This window comes from Siphateles boraxobius, unplaced genomic scaffold (assembly GCF_051911475.1).
Source record: "Siphateles boraxobius isolate OS27281-9 unplaced genomic scaffold, OSU_SipBor_1 5, whole genome shotgun sequence".
NCBI classification, from domain to species: domain Eukaryota; kingdom Metazoa; phylum Chordata; class Actinopteri; order Cypriniformes; family Leuciscidae; genus Siphateles; species Siphateles boraxobius.
The window spans coordinates 4,888,164-4,909,520 of NW_027509141.1; the positions used below are offsets into that span (position 1 = coordinate 4,888,164).

The following is a 21,357-nucleotide window of genomic DNA, read 5'->3' on the forward strand; positions in this document are numbered from 1 at the left end:
CATTCAAGATATTTTAAGGCATGAAGATTTTTTTTTCAAGGAAAAAACATATAAATGTCATTTTGGTGATCAAAGATGAGTTTTAAGGGATAAAATTAGTGACTATAGGGGGATGTTAAAGCAGGCTCTGTTTGACCCCATGAATCACCCGTAGTTCAAGCCTGGGTTGCCAGGTCCGTGGTTTTCCCCTACATCAAACATTATTTGTAACGCGTTTCCCATTCAATAATCGCAAAGAGCTTTGTGCTTTCTTACTTCTGATAAGAAACAAAGTCTCAGCTTTCAAAGAGTTCATTTTAATAATTGCTTTTATTGACCAATTCTGAATATTGGCCAATACATTGGTGCATCCCTAATCAACGTGATTTATATTCAAAATGATAAGCAAGTGCTACTTCGTTTACAGTTTGTATGTCTACAGTCCTAGTTATGGTTTTCCTTTTTGAATGATGAATATAAACTATTGATACCTGCTGATATTGATAATTAACTTACATGTAGCTTAGTTGACAGTCTCCTGTAGTCCTGTCAGCGTGTTTAAGCGCAGCTTTTTAAACGAGATGCAGTTAACTTTCTTTAACTTTCGTCGCCACTAGTTCTTTGACATCGACTTGGTGTGTCACGGCCTTTAAACACAAAAATAGATATTTTGAAAATTGTCTGTTTTTTTGTCCATGTTATTAAAGCCATTGAGGTTTAAAACAACTCTAACTTTCATTGTATGGACAAAAAAACTCAATTTTCAGACAACATATATTGTCGCACAGCTCTCTATAGAAAGTTGGATACATGGTACATTGTACTTTATCCACATACATACAGTACTCTCAAGTAAATCAGTATAGACTATATATAGCAAATCTAAACTGCTTGATTGCTTATATCAGCGGTGTCCATAACCAATAGCCAGAGGGTCCACGAAATATACGGCATTAAGATATTATAAACATTAACATCATGATTTTCTGTAAAGCTGCTTTAAAATGGTGTATTGTAAAATTCAATATACAAATACATTTAATGTGACCTGACAATTTTCAAAATATATTTTGTGTTTAACTAAAGAAATGGAGTCCTAAAGGTTTGATGTAAATGATGAGAATTGAGATTTTTGGGTGAGTTATCCCTATAGCACATATAACACAGAACTGGTGAAGAACTGCCGTTTGAATAAGACATGAATATGTTATATAATGTATGGGTAATGCTTATGTACCTAATGCTACAGCACTCACCATTGGGTCAGAACACAGAGACATCATTACTGAACTTGAACTCAAACAGCACATGTAGTCTTGAGCGCTCTAGACATGTATTGTGTGTCCCTGTTAACTTGAACATGCTCTATAACTATTTATAGATCAAAAATGAATAAAGCATCATACATGAGATGATGCAGATGCAAGTAATAGAATAATAATAGGTTTGCATAACACGGGAACATTTGCGTCACCACTAATAGAAATACACATGAAGACTGTCATGTACAGGAAGAGAAGAACTAATGAACTATTAATGGTGTATAAACTCACATTATCATCACAAGTCGATGTGCATATTTTCATTGCATTCCCAGATACTTTCTCCAAATGTTCCACAAAATAAACACATGGTGAACTGTGGAAGGAAATAATGATGAAATCAAATCAACACAAGAGAATATAAAAATCTGTTCTAAGTACATTTTTGTCATGTAAACATGCACCAAATTTAATGTAAAATGCGCCCTTATTATTATTATTATTATTATTATAACTTAACATTAGTTTTTAGTATATTTTTTTGAGCATAAACCATTTATTCAATCGCATATTGGTAAGATATGCCAACATTTTAACCGCTTTAAAGTGTTTTTAAAAATATATAACATCAACCCGTTTAGAGGCATTACACTTCTAAACATGGAAGGGGAAATATTATTTTCTGTGGTGGCCAAGCGTTTAACCTACTACCTCCTGAACAACTGCTACATTGACACTAGTTGCCAGAAGGCAGGCGTCCCAGGGTTCCCCGGTTGTGTGGAACACTCAACCATGATCTGGGAGCAGATTCAGACAGCCAAGCGGGAAAAACAAGATATCCATGTAGTTTGGTTGGATCTGGAGAATGCCTATGGTTCCATTCCCCATCAGTTAATCACCTTAGCCCTGGAATTCTTTCACATACCACCCAGCATTCGGAACCTCATCTCCAATTACTTCAGCAGCTTCACTGTTTGCTACACAACACAGGAGGCAACGTCAGAATGGCACCACCTAGAGAAAGGCATCGCATTGGGTTGCTCAGTCTCTCCCATCCTCTTCACAGCTGCCTTTAAAATCATTCTCATTGGTGGGAGACAGATGGTCCGAGGGGTGAGAGGGCAGACAGGCCAACGACTGCCAGCCCTGCGGAGTTACATGGATGACGTAACCACCCTTCTTCAAACAGCAGCGTGTACCAACCGGCTAATGAAGAGGTTTGAAGAACTCTGTGGCGAGCAAGACGAGGCCGAGGGCCGTGAGAGAGCAGGACGAGGCCGAGGGCCATGAGAGAGCGGCACGAGACCGGTGGTGTGATTACTAATGAGTGGCACCTGCGCGACGCACCGATCTCGTATCTCTCACAGAGGAGCGGAAGCATAAAAGGAGGAGCGTTGACAGTGGAGATTGAGAGAGGCCAGGACTGGAGTTGTGATTTGTTTTATTATGTGTGGCGGCATTCGACCGTGAGAGATACAAGGTCGGTGTGTCGCGCAGGTGGCGCTCATTAGTAATCACGCCACCGGTCTCGTTCCGCTCTCTCACAGCCCTCGGCCTCGTCCTGCTCGCCACAAACTCCTTAGTTGGGCCAGCATGAGAGTAAAACCTGCTAAGTCCCAGTGTCTCTCCATACGCAAAGGAGCAAGAAATGATCATCTCTTTCACAGTGAACAGTGAGAAGATCCCAATACTAGCAGAACAACCCTTCCGGAGCCTTGGGAAACTGTATACAGCCGACTTGTCAGGTAAGCATATAGCTAATACAGTAATGATACAACTCACAGAAGGTCGCTGAGAATCTATGTGGCGAGCAAGCAAGGACGAGGCCGAAGGGCGTGAGAGAACGGCGTGTCTCGTCCTGCTCGCCACAATCATCTTCCGGGTGAATTCAAGATCTGGTGATACCAATTTACCTTAAATAGGTGGCTAATGTGGCCTCTCAAGATGTGTGAGATCACCACCTCCACTGTGCAGAAGATGGACTCAAAAGCCAACAGCTACATCAGGAAGTGGCTGGGCTTACCCCGGAGCCTCTCCAGCGTTGGACTGTTTGGGAGGAATGCACTTCAACTGCCACTGAGGTCAATCCTGCTGGGCTACAGACAGGAGAAGGCGAGGCTTGTTATAGAGCTGAGGGACACGTCAGACCCATCTTTGCAGAACACAAAAGACCCAGTCCGAACAGGTCGCAAGTAGAGGGCAGAACTAGCTGTTAACCAGGCTATCAGCAGGCTTAAACACCAAGAGATTGTTGGCAGGACACAGTCAGGGAGAACTGGCCTTGGGTGGGGGACTACTCCGAAGATATGGTCCAAAGCCACAAGGAAGGAGAGGAAAGAGCTAGTGATTTCCGAGGTGGTCAGGACAGAAGAGGAGAACTATCAGATCAAAGCCCTTAACCAACATTAGCAAGGACGCTGGACGACCTGGGAAGGAGTAATAAGCAGGACCGTAGGTTGGGCCGACATGTGGAAGATCCCCCAAGCCAGGCTGAGTTTTCCATAAGGTCCACGAAACCCTCCCTATCCTCAGCAACCTCTGTCTGTGGTATGGCTCAGAAGAGAACTGCCAACTTTACAATGCCCCAAATCCGAGCCTGCAGCACATTCTATCGAGCTGCAAAACACCACTGACCCAGAGTCGGTACAGGTGGTGCCATGACTGAGTCTTGCGGAAACTGGCGGAGATCCTGGAGGTGCGCAGGGCGGAGTCAGCCAGGGGGCGCCTACCACCCACATCAAGGTGGCCGATCCACTCCGTCAGAGAGGGAGGAGGACCCCTAGCATCACGCAGCCACAGAGATCAGCCAGTTGTGAGTGGAACCTGAGAGTGGACCTTGATCGGCAGCTCAGGTTTCCAACAGAGGTCACCACAACCAACCTTCTCCCGGACAGCATTCTCTGCTCTGCCATAGCCCGAGCAGTAATTTTGGTAGAGCTTACTGTCCCGTGGGAGGGAGGGATGGAGGCAGCCTTTGAGAGGAATGTAGATCGGTACCTTGACCTCACAGCTGAATGCAGAGAGGCTGGGTGGTCAGCTGTCAGCGACCCGTGGAAGTCGGCTGTAGGGGGTTTGTGGGAGCATCCACCTAGCGCTTCCCGAAGAGAATGAATCAGAATTTTATTCTGATGTCTCTATTGTCCTGTGCTTTGGGTTTCCAGCACCAAGTTCAAACCTATTCATTTACACACACAATGAAATCCCAAATTTAGCATTTTAATCAACAGTACTTTTTTTTCTTGAAATTATATAATATATAATTTCGCAATAATATCTTATCTCGAGTTCAGTATCGTGATGTGTATCGAATCGTGACATGAGGGTATCGTTACACCCCTACTAGAAAGGTGCTTTGGTGGGACTGGATCAGGGTTGATTTTTGATTTTGTGTGTGTGTGTGTGTGTGTGTGTGTGTGTGTGTGTTGTATCACAGTTGAAAGGCTCGGATCTGGAGTTGACTATCGTGAAAGGAGCCGGAGTCTCCAGAGTCTCCCTGAGCTCTTCAGTCTGTGCTCACGTCAACCTCAGAGTCATGCTCAAGGACAAGCAGCAAGGTATTCCTCAGTCATCACACAATCACAACTGTATTCCTGCCATCACACAATAACAACTGTATTCCTGTCATCACACAATCACAACTGTATTCCTCAGTCATCACACAATCACAACTGTATTCCTGCCATCACACAATCACAACTGTATATCTCTGACATTACACAATCACAACTGTATTCCTGTCATTACACAATCACAACTGTATTCCTGCCATCACACAATTACAACTGTATTCCTTTCATCACACAATCACAACTGTATTCCTCACTCATTACACAATCACAACTATTCCTCACTCATTACACAATCACAACTGTATTCCTCACTCATTATACAATCACAACTGTATTCCTGTCATCACACAATCACAACTGTATTCCTCACTCATCACACAATCACAACTGTATTCCTCAGTCATCACACAATCACAAGTGCAAGCATTGACGTGCCTTTCTTTTTCATTGTCCACATTTATGTGCACATCGATACACTAATAACTCACAAAAATAGTTTATTGAATCATCCCGTTGTCCTGGTTTACATGCAAACCAATAATCAATTAGAAGAGCTTTTGTTTGATTTGAAAAAAATGTTGTTGTTTTTTTTAAAATTGTAGCACTTTGGGATTTTGCTTAATATAAGTGCATTACAAATAAAATGTATCATTATTATTATTATTAACCCAGCATTTATTTTGGCTTCGGTATGGTACCACAATCTAATACCGTAGTATCTGTATTAAAAACGATACCAAAGTGGTCTGAATTTTGGCTCATTTTTCAAGCAAAATTTTATTTCATTCATTTTACTAATTTTATAAAGCTGGAAATTACCACAAATGTTTATTAGCAAATGAATCGCACACAGAGTATCACATCAAATCAGTAATGTAAAAACTTTCCTGTGAGAAGTAATTTCAGCAATAGCCTTCTGTCTCCACCCCTCGATCTCTCAAAATGAGCAAATGAAAAAGACAATGCGCCTACACTGTTAAACGCGCAGCGATACAACAATTACGCTTGCGTTTCAGGACAGCTGCGGGAAATCACTGGCCCACGTCCTTTTAAACATTGTCAATTTGAACATTCAAGTGATTTTATGTCATTCAGTAGTACTTTGGAGCTCTTTGAGAGATGGTTTTCTTTGTGTTTTTCAAATACACCGAAAATTGTCAAAATGGCCGTCTTGGTGAGTATTGGTTCTAGCATGTCAAACGCATGCTGTAACATCGTGTTATTTAAACGATAGGATCTTATGTATGTGCGTAGATCAGTGTTAAAAGAAAATAAAAGTCTAAATTAGATCGTTTGAATGATGAACTCACCTGTCGATCTCTTAATGTATTATAGAAGTCAGGATGGGCAAGTGACAGATGCTTGGAAAGGTTTGATGGCTCTTTATCAGTTTTATAAGCAAAATAATTCCAAATTTCACTTCTACTGCCCGCTTTGGGCGTGTTGAGAGATTCAATATAGTTATCTATTTTGCTCCTCTATGTTATCACATTTGCCGGTGTCCCATCAGATTGGGTAACACTGAACTGAACTGAACCGGTGAAGTACCGAACTCAGCAAAATAATGATATTGTACCGTTTGAAATAAAATATGTAAGAGATAACGTACATCCAGCCGGTTGTTTTCTCAAAATAACCCCCGACAGGGTGATGAGGACCCCGACACGAAGCTACTTATTACACGGCTGCTTGCCACATAAGTAAATAATTAGACACGGAATATTGATAGGAGTTTAAATATTGTATTAGCTCTTTAAATACCCAGCTTCCGCGGAGAGAGCTGTTTCAGCGCGACGATTAAGTTTCAAACTACATGGACATTTAAGAGATACGGTATGCAGTCATAAAACTTATTACACAGCATTTCACCACATGAGCCTGGGTTTCTGTTTTTAGCAGTTGTTATCTGGAAATAACACACCGCTGGATAGCACGATTGACCAATCAGAATCATTTATTCCACAGAGCCGTGTGATAAATACCAGTATTTTCCAGTACCGGTATACCGTGCTTGTCCGTTCCAGCGGTGTTGTGTCTCTCTGAGCCGTGTTTACTCTCGCTCCGTTCATGTGTTTCTCTTCTATATCTATTTATAAAAATATAAAAGTAGGCCTACATGTACTGCGTTAGATTAAACTGGGAAGGGTCATAGCACTTGCATTTTAACTGCTTCTATTGTTCTCATTTTTAAGTTTCTTTGGATAAAAGCGTCTGCAAAATGAATAAATGTAAATGTGTCTCTCAGACGGTGTGGTTCTTCTGGAGAATCCCAAGGGCAACGGGATCCTGGACCTGGAGCGGCTGAAGACTGTGTGTGTCAGTGTGTTTGGACTCAACGGTGCGCCTGTGGCCATATTCAATGGGAAGACAGGTGAGAACACACAAAGATTTAGGTAACATTGGTACTATAAGAATGAATGATTGTTATTTTGGTAACACTTTACAATAAGGTTCATTAGTTAACATTAGTTAATGTATTAACTAACATGAACTAACCATGAGCAATATATTTGTTGATGTATTTGTTATTCTTTGTTAACGTTAGTTAACAACTTATAGGCAATTAAAGGCACATTATTATTATGTATTCTTATTAATATAAACGTGAAATTAGTCAACTAATGGCTTAAATGAACAACTACTAGTCGACTAGAAAAATCTTTAGTCGAGGGCAGCCCTACTGTACAGTCAAACCAAAGTTTATTCAGACACCTTCAACATTTCTCACACGATCACAGTTTATTCGCTATAGTTTAGAAAATGGTCATCAACGGCAGTTATTTTATTTTGCTATCCTCACTTACATAAATGAACTATAGTTTATTGCACCCACTAGTAAAAAAAAATATGTCTGAATAACTTTTGGTTTGACTGTATATGGGGAAAACAACTGAAACTCTTACTGAATGACTTCATCCTCTGAAGGTGCTAGAAGCCCATTTGTGTTCAGTCAGGTGTGTGTTCAGTCATGTGTGTGTTTGTCTCTTCTAGCGCTGCGTGCCGACACTGATCTGATGTCTCTGAGCGGGAAGACGCTGACAGTGACCTCGGGTTCGAGTCCTGCTGATGTAAGCAGCTCAGACTCTCTGCTGTGTCCGTACGTCAACCTGAAGCTCATGAACGCCAGTCCAGCGGGTGAGCTTCACTCCTCACTCACTAACACACACTGAATGTTCACTCTTCAGTCACTAACACACACTGAACGTTCACTCTTCACTCACTAACACACACTGAACGTTCACTCTTCACTCACTGACACACACTGAACGTTCACTCTTCAGTCACTAACACACTGAACGTTCACTCTTCACTCACTAACACACACTGAACGTTCACTCTTCACTCACTAACACACACTGAACGTTCACTCTTCACTCACTAACACACACTGAATGTTCACTCACTCACTGACACACACTGAACGTTCACTCTTCACTCACTAACATACAACGTTCACTCTTCACTCTGACACACACTGAACGTTCACTCCTCACTCACTAACACACTGAACGTTCACTCCTCACTCACTAACACACTGAACGTTCACGCTTCACTCACTGACACATACTGAACGTTCACTCTTCACTCACTGACACACTGAACGTTCACTCCTCACTCACTGACACACACTGAATGTTCACTCCTCACTCACTGACTCACTGAACGTTCACTCTTCACTCACTGACACACTGAACGTTCACTCCTCACTCACTGACACATACTGAACGTTCACTCCTCACTCACTAACACACACTGAACATTCACTCTTCACTCACCGACACACACTGAATGTTCACTCCTCACTCACTGACTCACTGAACGTTCACTCTTCACTCACTGACACATACTGAACGTTCACTCCTCACTCACTGACATACACTGAACGTTCACTCCTCACTCACTGACACACTGAACATTCACGCTTCACTCACTGACACATACTGAACGTTCACTCCTCACTCACTGACTCATTGAACGTTGACTCTTAACTCACTGACACACACTGAATGTTCACTCCTCACTCACTGACTCACTGAACGTTCACTCTTCACTCACTGACACATACTGAACGTTCACTCCTCACTCACTGACATACACTGAACGTTCACTCCTCACTCACTGACACACTGAACATTCACGCTTCACTCACTGACACATACTGAACGTTCACTCCTCACTCACTGACACACTGAACGTTCAATCTTCACTCACTAACACACACTGAATGTTCACTCCTCACTCACTGACTCACTGAACGTTCATTCTTAACTCACTGACACACTAAACGTTCACTCCTCACTCACTAACACACTGAACGTTCACTCCTCACTCACTGACACACTGAACGTTCAGTCTTCACTCACTGACACACACTGAACATTCACTCTTCACTCACTGACACACACTGAACGTTCACTCTTCACTCACTAACACACACTGAACGTTCACTCTTCACTCACTGACACACACTGAACGTTCACTCTTCACTCACTGACACACACTGAACGTTCACTCCTCACTCACTGACACACACTGAACGTTCACTCCTCACTCACTGACACACACTGAACGTTCACTCCTCACTCACTGACACACACTGAACGTTCACTCCTCACTCACTAACACACTGAACGTTCACTCCTCACTCACTGACACACTGAACGTTCACTCTTCACTCACTGACACATACTGAACGTTCACTCCTCACTCACTGACACACTGAACGTTCACGCTTCACTCAATGACACACACTGAACGTTCACTCCTCACTCACTGACACACTGAACGTTCACTCCTCACTCACTGACACACTGAACGTTCACTCCTCACTCACTGACACTGAACGTTCACTCCTCACTCACTGACACACACTGAACGTTCACGCTTCACTCACTGACACATACTGAACGTTCACTCCTCACTCACTGAAACACTGAACGTTCACTCTTCACTCACTAACACACACTGAATGTTCACTCCTCACTCACTGAACGTTCACTCTTAACTCACTGACTCACTAAACGTTCACTCCTCACTCACTAACACACTGAACGTTCACTCCTCACTCACTAACGCACACTGAACGTTCACTCTTCACTCACTGACACACACTGAACGTTCACTCTTCACTCACTGACACACACTGAACATTCACTCTTCACTCACTGACACACACTGAACGTTCACTTTTTCACTCACTGACACTCCCTCAACGTTCACTCTTCACTCACTAACACACACTGAACGTTCACTCTTCACTCACTAACACACACTGAACATTCACTCTTCAGTCACTAACACACTGAACATTCACTCTTCACTCACTAACACACTGAACGTTCACTCTTCACTCATTTTAGAATGATTTCTAAAGGGTCATGTGACACTGTAGACTGGAGTAATAATGCTGAAAATTCTGCTTTTGATCACAGGAATAAATTACTTTTAAAATTAGGGCTGCAGCTATCGATTCTTTTTGTAATCGATTAATCTAGCACTTAATCGATCGATTAATCGATTAATCGGATAATTTTTTTGTGTGTTTTTAAACAACCAAAACAAATAATGCATAACGAAAATGATGTGGCTGTAAAATGATCAAGCATTTGGCTTCTATTTCTCAAAAAACAAAACAAAAAAAACTTATTTCAACTCCAACATTTGGCTCCAAAACTAGGCCTATTTATTGCAATTTTTACCCATTTAGTATAAGTGCCAACAATGTTCTATGCTCAATTCCTTTGGTAGCCAATTAAAATGTCTTCCCCAAAAGTACAAGTGGATTTGGAGAAGCAGGCTGGGGAATTTAATTTTTTGTTGTTGTCTGTAACTATTTGGAAGACGTGACATACAAACAAGGTCTCGCAACGACTGCAATACAATATTTGTTCCTCCATCACGTCCCGGTGTGTACAGTGAATGCATGTTGAAATTATTGTTGCGTGGCTACATTAAAGTTTAAGCATATGTGATGCATTGCCGCCATTGATCTGACTGGCCGTGAGAGAGACGAGGGTGCATGCGTGTGTGTCTCTGTGTGTGTGTGTGTGTGTGTGTGTGTGTGTGTGTGTGTGTGTGTGTGTGTGTGTGTGTGTGTGAGTGAAGGGGTTAACACACCGAACGCAAATTTAATTATTTGCGCGAGTAGATTACATACAAAGTCAGTGCAAAGACGCGAATAGACGCATCATTCGCGCCGGGCGTCGCGAATGACGCGAACGTCTTCCGCGCACGTTGAAAAATTTTAACTCGAGCGAATGTTTAAAGCCCCGTTCACACCGCCAGCGACACGCAGCGACAAAGCGACATGATCCCATTCATTTCAATGGAGCGCTGGCGACATCCGCCGACACGAGCGACATTGACCGTTGGCGACAGAATGTGGGCGTGTCAAGCGACAAGAGACAAGCGACAAAAGTTGAGAAATTTCAACTTTATGCAAATGAGAAGCGATTTTTGCGAGCGACAACCAATAGGAAAGAAGCCTTTTCAGTGGAGCTCACGTCACCGTCTCGAGTGCAGGCAAGACAGAAGAGTTCGAGTATGATTTCAATGTTTAATATGATTTAACTGTAACCACATATATGGATATAATAAAATGATGCATGGAAAAGAAACTGTCGACAGTCTCAGTGAGTTTAATTCATACATTTATAGTTCGAGTTGTCTAATTTTATGATGCAAGTTTAGTACTGCTGCAGTTCATTTTACAGTTTCCCCTGCATTGTTTTGACTATTAGGGACAAGAAAATTGATTATTTGTCAAATACGAATGACTTTTAGTAATTTATGACAGTATGAGTGAGTTTAATTTGTTGATTGATCGATCGTTAATCTAGTAAATTATTTAATCCACTGAACACTACTATGGTAATATTAAAACACTCTCCCAACAGCATATACTGTTTCTTTTTAGCCTAATTCCTAGTCAAATTAAAATTGTATAGTTGTATATATCACTTGTGATGGTATTTTGTATAGATATGGCCAGACGTGCAGTCTACCAATAACATTAGAGCGACAGCACTACGAACGCCCTCAAGCGACATCACAGTACAGAGCCTAGCGACATACAGCGACAAAGTCGCTGGCGGTGTGAACGGGGCTTAACGGTACTGATCCACTTGTCCGTGCGACACTTCAGTCGCGCCGCACTCCGCTTTATTCCTATGGGTGACGTCACGCGACTTTAACGTGCCCGCAAAGCATCCCGGGAAGGCGGTGCTTCATTTGGAAAAATGCTGCGCGTCAAAAAGCTGGCCGATGCCCATCTTTATGCAAATGATCCGTCAAACGCGACGCGTCTATCCAGTAGTCTCTCGAGGGGCCTTTTTTCTAGACTGGCCGCTGGGTCAAAACCACGCCCATAGCGGTAAACTTGAGGAACGCCCATCAACTTACAAATGTGGAGAGGCGTGCGACACCACGCTTCAGTCGTGTCGTAAAAGTGGATCAGTACCGTAAGCGTCTAACTAGACGCGATAGACGCGTATTTGACGCTCTATTCGCGTTCGGTGTGAACACACCATTAGGTTAATGTTTCAGTGATGCTTGGTGAGAGCATGGAGTGGATGTTTTCGGTTCAGATTCTGAATCATTGAAGTCGTACTGTTGTGGTATGCCAGGTCTACTTCGCAGTAGACACATTGCACCTTGTTCTCTTCCTTTCTTCCTTATAATGATCCAAACTTTAGACATTCTCTGCCGTTTATGGAAATCTTTACTCTCCAACGATATCGCGCCAAATAAATTCAAAATGTATCACGCGCTATAGTATAGATCCGCGTATAGTGAATTAAATTTTACATAGGAATTTAACGAGGCTTCGAGGCAGAGTTTTTGCCTCGAGGAATTTTTGTAATCGAGTAACTCGAGGAATCGTTTCAGCCCTATTTAAAATATATTCAAGTAGAAAACAGTTATTTTAAATTGTAATAATATTTAACAATATTGAAAATTAAAATTTTAATATAATAAATGCAGACTTGGTGAGCAGAAGAGACTCCTTTTAAAAACATTAAAAATCCTATTGATCCCAAACTTTTGAATGGCAGTGTACATCTTTCACAAAGACAATCCCATGATGCATTTTAATAAGATCAGAGAAAAATCATCCAATATGGAGAGAGAAATGTTGACACTGTGTGTGTGTTTTGTCCTGTAGAGTGTCAGACGGGAGATGTGGCCACGCTGCTTTTAATGAACCCAGTGGGTAAAAACCCCTTACTTTACCCTGATCTGCTGCGTGAAACTGCGAAAGTCTTCGGCCTGAGAGGAAGGAGACTGATGCTGTACGTGAATGAAGAGCTTACAGAAGGTGAGGAACACGTGATAACACATGATAACAACGTGCAGTTCACTCAATCTGTACTCCGCATGTATGGATATGAGAAATAAATCTCCCACACGTTCATTTCACAGAACCCTTTAAAACACCATACTCAAATTCAACACCAGTGAAGTTTTGTTTGATGATGCCACAGCAAAAACACACTCCTTTTCTTAGAAAGTAACATATTAATATTAATCCTAGCGAAACTGACCTCTATTACTAAAATGTGACTCCGAAATAGGGCTTGATTTCATCCATCAGGTTTAATGTCAGCAAGAAAATCGTTTCATGCATCGATTCAAGTAAACATGAAAAAAAAGATACGAATGAAGTCATCAGTGTATCTGACAGCAACATCCATCATTACAACATTCAGATATTAGGATACAGAAGTCTTCACAAACTGTATGCAATAAACTTGCACGATTCTGGATAAACTGAGATCATGATTCTGAATAGACAACTAAACAAAATAACGTAATTTACTGTAAGTTCAGACAAAATGTTAGTTGCTGCAGTCTATTTAAAAAAATATTTATTTAATTTGAATTAGATGTTGTTTGAAATATTGGTTTGAATTAATGATTTTGTTTGACTCGCTCAAAAATACTTGACTTGTTTCATTACTGGATGAATCTGTGTTTTTGAACGAATGTCTTGTACTGAGTATCAAAATAGAGCAAATAACCTTTTGAAAGTAATTTGACTCTTTAAATAAAGACTGTATTAATTACATCGTTACACCAGCAGGTGGCGACAAAGACAAAGGTCTTAAAAAAAACTTTTTGTTATTGAATCATTCCGATCAAGATAATTGATCAAGATAATTGACCAAAAATGCCGATTGAATCATTCAGCCAAGAGATTCGGTCAAAAGCACTGATCCATCCAGTAATGAAAACATAAAATGTTTTCGTCAAAAATAACCGAAGAGCACAAGAGGATTAAACAAACACAACACGTCTTTTCAAAAGCATAAATAATTGATTCATAATTAAAAAGTCACTGATTAGATATAATATGTTGCACTACAAGCCACACAATTAAACTAATAATAATAAGAAATAATAATAAGAAATGTTTATCAGTGCATTGTCTACTACACAACAGTATTTCTCTGCTGGTAAATGGAATTAGGGATGGGGCCGATCCGATCCAGTATCGGTATCGGCTCCGATACAGCCATTTTTGCCGGATCGGGTATCGGTGAGACGAGGCCGATCTAAATCCGATATTGTGTGTTTACTATTGTGTTATTGTTAAGCCCCACAAAAGTATTATAAAGCACCATTAAGTGTTCGTGCACTATATTATAAGTGTTCTGAAGCTATTCTATAGTATAATGTGAGATAGAAATGAATATTTAAGTCATTAAATTCAAGATCACGTAAACTGTTCCCTCCGCTGCGGCTGTCAGTCATTCTCCATTCAGCATTCAACAGCGCGTCGCGTTCGGTTATGACAGTCAACTCGATGAAACTCTCCAAGATGATTCAATTACTATTATTATACTTGATCTGTAGATAAAGCTCTATGGTTTCGGATAAAATGACTATCTTGCTGGACTTGCTGTACCTTAATCATGTTACTTTTTAACGTGTGTCTGTTAGATCACAACATTGGAGAGCACTAATTGTTCTTCAAGCACACAGTAACTGAAATTTAAAACTGTTAAAAGAAAAGGCTGAATAAACTATTGCATAGATAGATACTGTACAATACACTACGCATCAATATGTCTTTCCTTTGTGCGTTGGACTTTTCAATGCGGACTCGAAGCGGTGCGCACTGTGACTCCATGTTGCTTCAAGCGCATCATTCTGCGCTCGGGATGCGCATAAGCGCTTTGTGCCGCACTGTATTGGAGTCTTTCATAATCATATCATAATACTTTTGCGCAATGAAAGATTATTAAATGTCCCATCTATCATATGTTGCTGCCTCAATAAACAGCTGTGCTATACATTAAAAAAATGTCTTAATTTTATAGTAGCTAGACTATATATAAAATAATTTATCTTTTTGATTTTTGTTATCTTGTTTTTCATGAATGTATTTTACAACAATACAAACAGCAATGTGTAACGTTTTACCAGATTTGGTGCTGGTGCCTACACTTATTGTCTCTTATTTGTTTCTAACCTTATACTTACCTCAAGTTGCCTTTTGGGACATACATGCATACATGCATACATATCATACTTGCCTGTAGAGAGAAGTTTATTGCAGCATCATATAAAATCAACAATAATGATAATAATAATATTAAAGCAAACACAGCTCTGGTATCGGAATAGTATCGGTATCGGCCGATATCCAAATTCAGGTATCGGGATCGGATCGGAAGTGAAAAAATGCGGATCGGTGCATCCCTAAATGGAATGCAATTCCAAATATAAAATGAGCTCTAAAATTACTGAAAAAAGATGAACAAACAGGAACATAATATAATATACAGCAATATTTGGTGAAGATATCTAAATATATAATACATAATAAAATCAATAATTAAATATTTAAGAAAAAAATACTAAAAGGATGTAAAGTGCTATAAAGTTAATTACATTGTAATTGTACTTCCCAACGTTTTAATCTGAATTCCAGTCCTTTTTCATGTTTGCTACTTGAGTTCTGAACAGTTCAGTCAGTTTCCCATCAGTCATCAGTGTGTGTGTTGAAGGTGCACTGGCTCACACACACTTATTCCAACCAAGGATAACCTTCACTGTTGCTCTCCAGACCTTTAGCGTCACTTGAGCAGTAAATAATCCCAAACCAATTATGGTGCGCCGGGTTACAGCGCCGCTCTAATGCAGGGATGTGGTTTTCCTTGTCAGGATATAAGTTATGTTACACAGAGTGAGAAGATGCTCACACTTTGAAAATTAAATATTAACATGCAACAGTGATTATGGTTTTACAGTGTTTGAAAAATGGTTCTGCAGGTCCTTTTGGATTTCCCTGACCTTTCTAGTCAGTTGTGATTAGTGAATAAAAAGCACATACATTTAGAGAGATTTATGAATTTATTTAGTGAAATTAGATAGGGATGCATAAATATTAATATTTTGGCCGATACCTGACCTTTCTAGTCAGTTGTGATTAGTGAATAAAAAGCACATACATTTAGAGAGATTTATGAATTTATTTAGTGAAATTAGATTGGGATGCATAAATATTAATATTTTGGCCGATACCCGATAATTCTTTATATTTGAAAGCCGATAACCTATATGTTGGCCGACAAATCTAATTCAAAATTTATATATAATTTTTAAGAAACTGATTACAAAGTCATCTCAAGGAAATAATACATTATTTATTAGCTTTAATATATAGGCCTGATGTTCTCATATATATGTTCGGTATGCTTATACCGATATGGTGGCCGTTATATTGTGCATCCCTAAAATTAGATGTCACTGTGGATTGTGAGCAAGTTTTGCCAGCAATATCTCACTACAAACATGTACAATGTCTAGACACGTTCATTTGATTGATTTGATTCCTGACTTCTTGAAGCCTGGAAAATTTAGTTTGAAAGAACTAGTGTGATCCTGCTCATGTTCTTCCACAGCAGATCAATGTTCCTGTAAAACATCTGGAAATGAAAAACACAATGCCCATTTTTCCTCATTTCTTTCCTCATCGCAGAGCCAGAACACGTTTTGTCTGCAGACATCAGATTCGTACTGTTTGTCCGAAAAAAGAAAAAAAAAACGGTTCAGAAGAGAGTTTGTATTTGTTTTGTTGTTGGTGTCTTAAAGGAAGTGGGTCGTATCCCAGAAGCCTCTTCTGTTCTCCTAGACATACAGATGATGGCAGATATTTGTCACATTGCAGACACCAGACTCCCATGATTCAATCACCGGCCAGTGAATAAAGAAACGTGTTCACACTGTGACTTGTGAAAAAATCCCCAATACGCTCATATACGTGTATATAGAGACTGAAATATCACAGACACTGTGCCAGAAATCGCATACTGTGTAGAGGAATCTATATTCGGTTTCAAACTTTGTGACCCATATAGAGGGTATATGTATTGACGTCACTTTCCCACGGGAACACACACCCTCATCCGGACTGAGTGGCAGAAGAGCTGCTGTGTGACTGGATTTAATGGAGGAAACTGCGAAAACACAAGTAAAACAAACGATTATCAGTTTAAACTACAGGTTGGACTCGATATAGTGTTTCTTACAACTTACCGAAGATCCAGTGATCATGGATTTTGACATGCAGCAGGAATCGTGTTTCTGACATTTATATGAGCCTGATTCCAACACCGTGGAAATACATAAAAAAATCTGCCTGTGAACGCTTTTATATAAATACAATAGAAGTCTAAATCCATGTGATCACTTATATCAACGTTATACATATATCATCATATCGCCAGCCCTAAAACTTGTGAAGTTTTTGTCAGTGTTTATTTATTTATTTATAAACATCCAATTATACAGAATATACGATGGTAAATATTTAATGGATGAGTTGTCAATATGATATATTTTACAATACATATATAGGGTATTTTACTCCTAAATTCAGTATATTGACACAAAATGATAACTGCAAATCCACCTTTCTCTGCCTGGATGAAGTTGTTTCTGTGAATTGCAGCAATCCATTTGCCATTCAGTGTTTCTGCCTCTCAGTGTTTCTGCCTCTCAGTGTTTCTGCCTCTCATTGTTTCTGCCTCTCAGTGTTTCTGCCTCTCAATGTTTCTGCCTCTCAGTGTTTCTGCCTCTCAATGTTTCTGCCTCTCAGTGTTTCTGCCTCTCAGTGTTTCTGCCTCTCATTGTTTCTGCCTCTCAGTGTTTCTGCCTCTCAGTGTTTCTGCCTCTCAGTGTTTCTGCCTCTCATTGTTTCTGCCTCTCAGTGTTTCTGCCTCTCAATGTTTCTGCCTCTCAGTGTTTCTGCCTCTCAATGTTTCTGCCTCTCAGTGTTTCTGCCTCTCATTGTTTCTGTCTCTCAGTGTTTCTGCCTCTCAGTGTTTCTGCCTCTCATTGTTTCTGTCTCTCAGTGTTTCTGCCTCTCAGTGTTTCTGTCTCTCAGTGTTTCTGCCTCTCAGTGTTTCTGCCTCTCAATGTTTCTGCCACTCAGTGTTTCTGCCTCTCAATGTTTCTGCCTCTCAGTGTTTCTGCCTCTCAATGTTTCTGCCTCTCAGTGTTTCTGCCACTCAGTGTTTCTGCCTCTCAATGTTTCTGCCTCTCAATGTTTCTGCCTCTCAATGTTTCTGCCTCTCAATGTTTCTGCCTCTCAATGTTTCTGCCTCTCAGTGTTTCTGACTCTCAGTGTTTCTGCCTCTCAGTGTTTCTGCCACTCAGTGTTTCTGCCTCTCAGTGTTTCTGCCTCTCAGTGTTTCTGCCACTCAGTGTTTCTGCCTCTCAGTGTTTCTGCCTCTCAGTGTTTCTGACTCTCAGTGTTTCTGCCTCTCAGTGTTTCTGCCGCTCACTGTTTGTCACTCAGTGTTTCTGCCTCTCAGTGTTTCTGCCTCTCAGTGTTTCTGACTCTCAGTGTTTCTGTCTCTCAGTGTTTCTGCCGCTCACTGTTTGTCACTCAGTGTTTCTGCCACTCAGTGTTTCTGCAACTCAATGTGTGTAACCACCGTCACTCTGGCCGACGGTGACGTCACGCGCATAACCTCTATTAAAAGTATGTTTTATATAGTATAAATGTGTGTAGTATGAATTAAATCCAGACGTACTGCATCCACCATGTCGTTTTTGTGTCGCTTTACTGCCATTCACAAATCCTTTCCTCCTGTCTAATGGATGAGCACTTCAGAATCTCACCAGTAGTAGTAGGATATCTGGGAACTTTTCGCCTACTGTTTTTTAAGCAGGCAAGTAATTGATTAAGACTCGCTTAATTAGTACTAATGTTGAGTTTTTTTTGCATTGTGTGTTTTCAGAACTGGTGTGGTCCTCTCTGAAGACTCTAAACACGAAGACCCTGTATGTCAAAGTTCTTCCCACAACAGCAGAAGCGTAACCAATCCTGCGTCTAATAAAGGTCCTGATGCCGCTGGTGTTTCTTGTGCTTTCTGAGTTTGCTGTTGGAAAAGGGAAAGAATGTGATGATCAGATTTATCAATGTTTGCTGATTAAGAGTATTGAAGATTCAGACACTTTCTGTAACTAGAGCATGTGGTGAAGCTTTTTAAATAAACCTTTCGGTGCAAATAAAGCCTATGAATTGTTCATTTATCATTCTCTTCAGAACGGCACTGCGATGACAATGCAACACGTGCATCCATACAGTGTGAACAAATGCTGTAAAAGTGTTATATAGTGGTAGATCAGAGTTGAGGGTCTTAAACTCGCCCTCATGTTGTTTCAAAATGCACAAGACTTGAAGATATTTTAATGAAACCTGAGAGATTTCTGTCCCTCTGTTGGAAGTCGATTCACCCAAAATGTTGATGCTTCAAAAATTCATAAAGACATGTTAAACGTGATCCATGTGGCTTCTGAAGAGACACGATATCTTTATATGTTAAACGGATTTAATTTAGGCTTTTATTTGCATATAAACATTGATCAATGGACATATTTTGATGGAAATAGATGCACATCTCTACTTGCTTGATGCATATAAACACACATTGGTACTCGCTTGTCAAACGGGCATGTTTGAGCATCCATTGACCATATTAATGTGCGTTTGTGTTTTGAAGAAAGAAAGTCTTGTGATTTTGGAACCACATGAGGGCGGGTAAATAACAGAATTTCTATTTGTGGGTGAACTATCCCTTTAAGGTTTGGTCAAATTGATAATTTCTCTGCAAAATTTCACTAAGAGGTGAGTTTGTTGTTTCTGAGTGGAGTTGTTTTGCCGTCAAAAGCGCAATTCAGGCAGGACTAGATTTCCTGGAGAACAAAATTCGTATTTCACAGACATACTTTGTGACTTTAATCCTGTCTGAATCTGCCAGGTCTGTTTTTCTCATGCGACCTCTGTAAACATTCCAGAGCAAATCACCTCCTGTTTTTCTGCCAAGTAAATGAAATCTAATCCCGTCCGAATGTATAACCAAACGCTTCTGCACGCTAATCTTCTGCACACTGCGCCTTTAAATATATAACGAAGAAGTGATACAATCAAAAGAGAGCCAAATGACAGACAATTGGCCATTTTAATATTAGCGTCAGGAAAAATACATGTCTAGATTTCTCTGCTCATTAACATGGGTTTATTATATGCTGCCATTTCTATAGACTCGCGTAGTTTAGAGAACAAGCTAGTTAAAAACACCACTGAGCGTCATTTTTTTCTAGTCTTCTAGTCGCTGAGAGCTGATAAATGCAGCTTTGGGTAAAATGCAGCAACATCAGCCATCTCTTTATCCAAAACAAGGGCCAGAGAATTGTCCACATTTTTATTTTTTTAGAAATAGTGTCTACGAAATCAGATGCTAGTATCTAGGGATGCACCGATATGACAATTTTGACCGATACGATCAGATATCAATAATATGTTTCAATCGGACTGAATTCATTCTGATTGATGAATCTGAACGTAGTGTTTACATGACCGCTAAACATGCGTTTGACATGTGGTTGACACACATCAACCCAAACATGGGTTGATGTGTGATTATATTACACAAGCTTCAAATCTGGATATATTTTGACATGCGCACACTGGACACATACAGAGTTTACCACTGTCCGCACATAATAACTATTCTCTTACATTGGTTCTTTATTTGTTTTAAACAGCAGACTTAATATTTATCCATTTCTGGACATAATTTGGAGACAATGAGCGTATGAACCGTTGTGCCGCTGCTTGTATTTATCATCTGTGTAATATGTCATCTGTGGATGAGAGTCTGAAACGAGGACTAGTGGGACGCTGTCCTGCTCCACTTCACACACGCAGGGAAAGGAGGATTATAGAATGACAGGACACTCGTTTATATGACACTTTATTCATCAGGAAGAACAGCTCGTTCTGTCATATGTCATTACACATGTGCAGTCCTTTCAGTTTCTGTATTCAATCTGATCAAGTGTTTACATGTTCTCTCGATCGTATTAGAAAAGGAATTAACCCTCCCTTTCAATCCGATCGAAATCCCATTCGGATCGAGCTCAATCGGATCGATTAAGGTGTTTATAAATGGAGGCTTTTCAGTCCGATTGAGCCGTCAATCCCATTACTAACGGATTATATGGTTGCATGTAAACGTAGCTGTTGAGAC

The 21,357-nt window shown here is 40.3% G+C and overlaps 1 protein-coding gene across 2 annotated transcripts in view; it reads left to right on the forward strand.

Moving 5' to 3' along the window:
• iars1 (isoleucyl-tRNA synthetase 1) overlaps window positions 1-19,337 on the forward strand; it is a 101,239-nt gene extending 81,902 nt beyond the window's left edge. For both annotated transcript variants that reach the window (XM_077202572.1, XM_077202574.1), the window contains exons 30-34: window positions 4,675-4,795; window positions 7,056-7,181; window positions 7,802-7,945; window positions 12,975-13,127; window positions 19,063-19,337. In XM_077202572.1, the coding sequence (XP_077058687.1) occupies window positions 4,675-4,795; window positions 7,056-7,181; window positions 7,802-7,945; window positions 12,975-13,127; window positions 19,063-19,142 (624 nt within the window). In that variant the 3' untranslated portion in view covers window positions 19,143-19,337. The remainder of the gene's footprint in view (window positions 1-4,674; window positions 4,796-7,055; window positions 7,182-7,801; window positions 7,946-12,974; window positions 13,128-19,062) is intronic.
• Window positions 19,338-21,357: the final 2,020 nt, after the last annotated feature.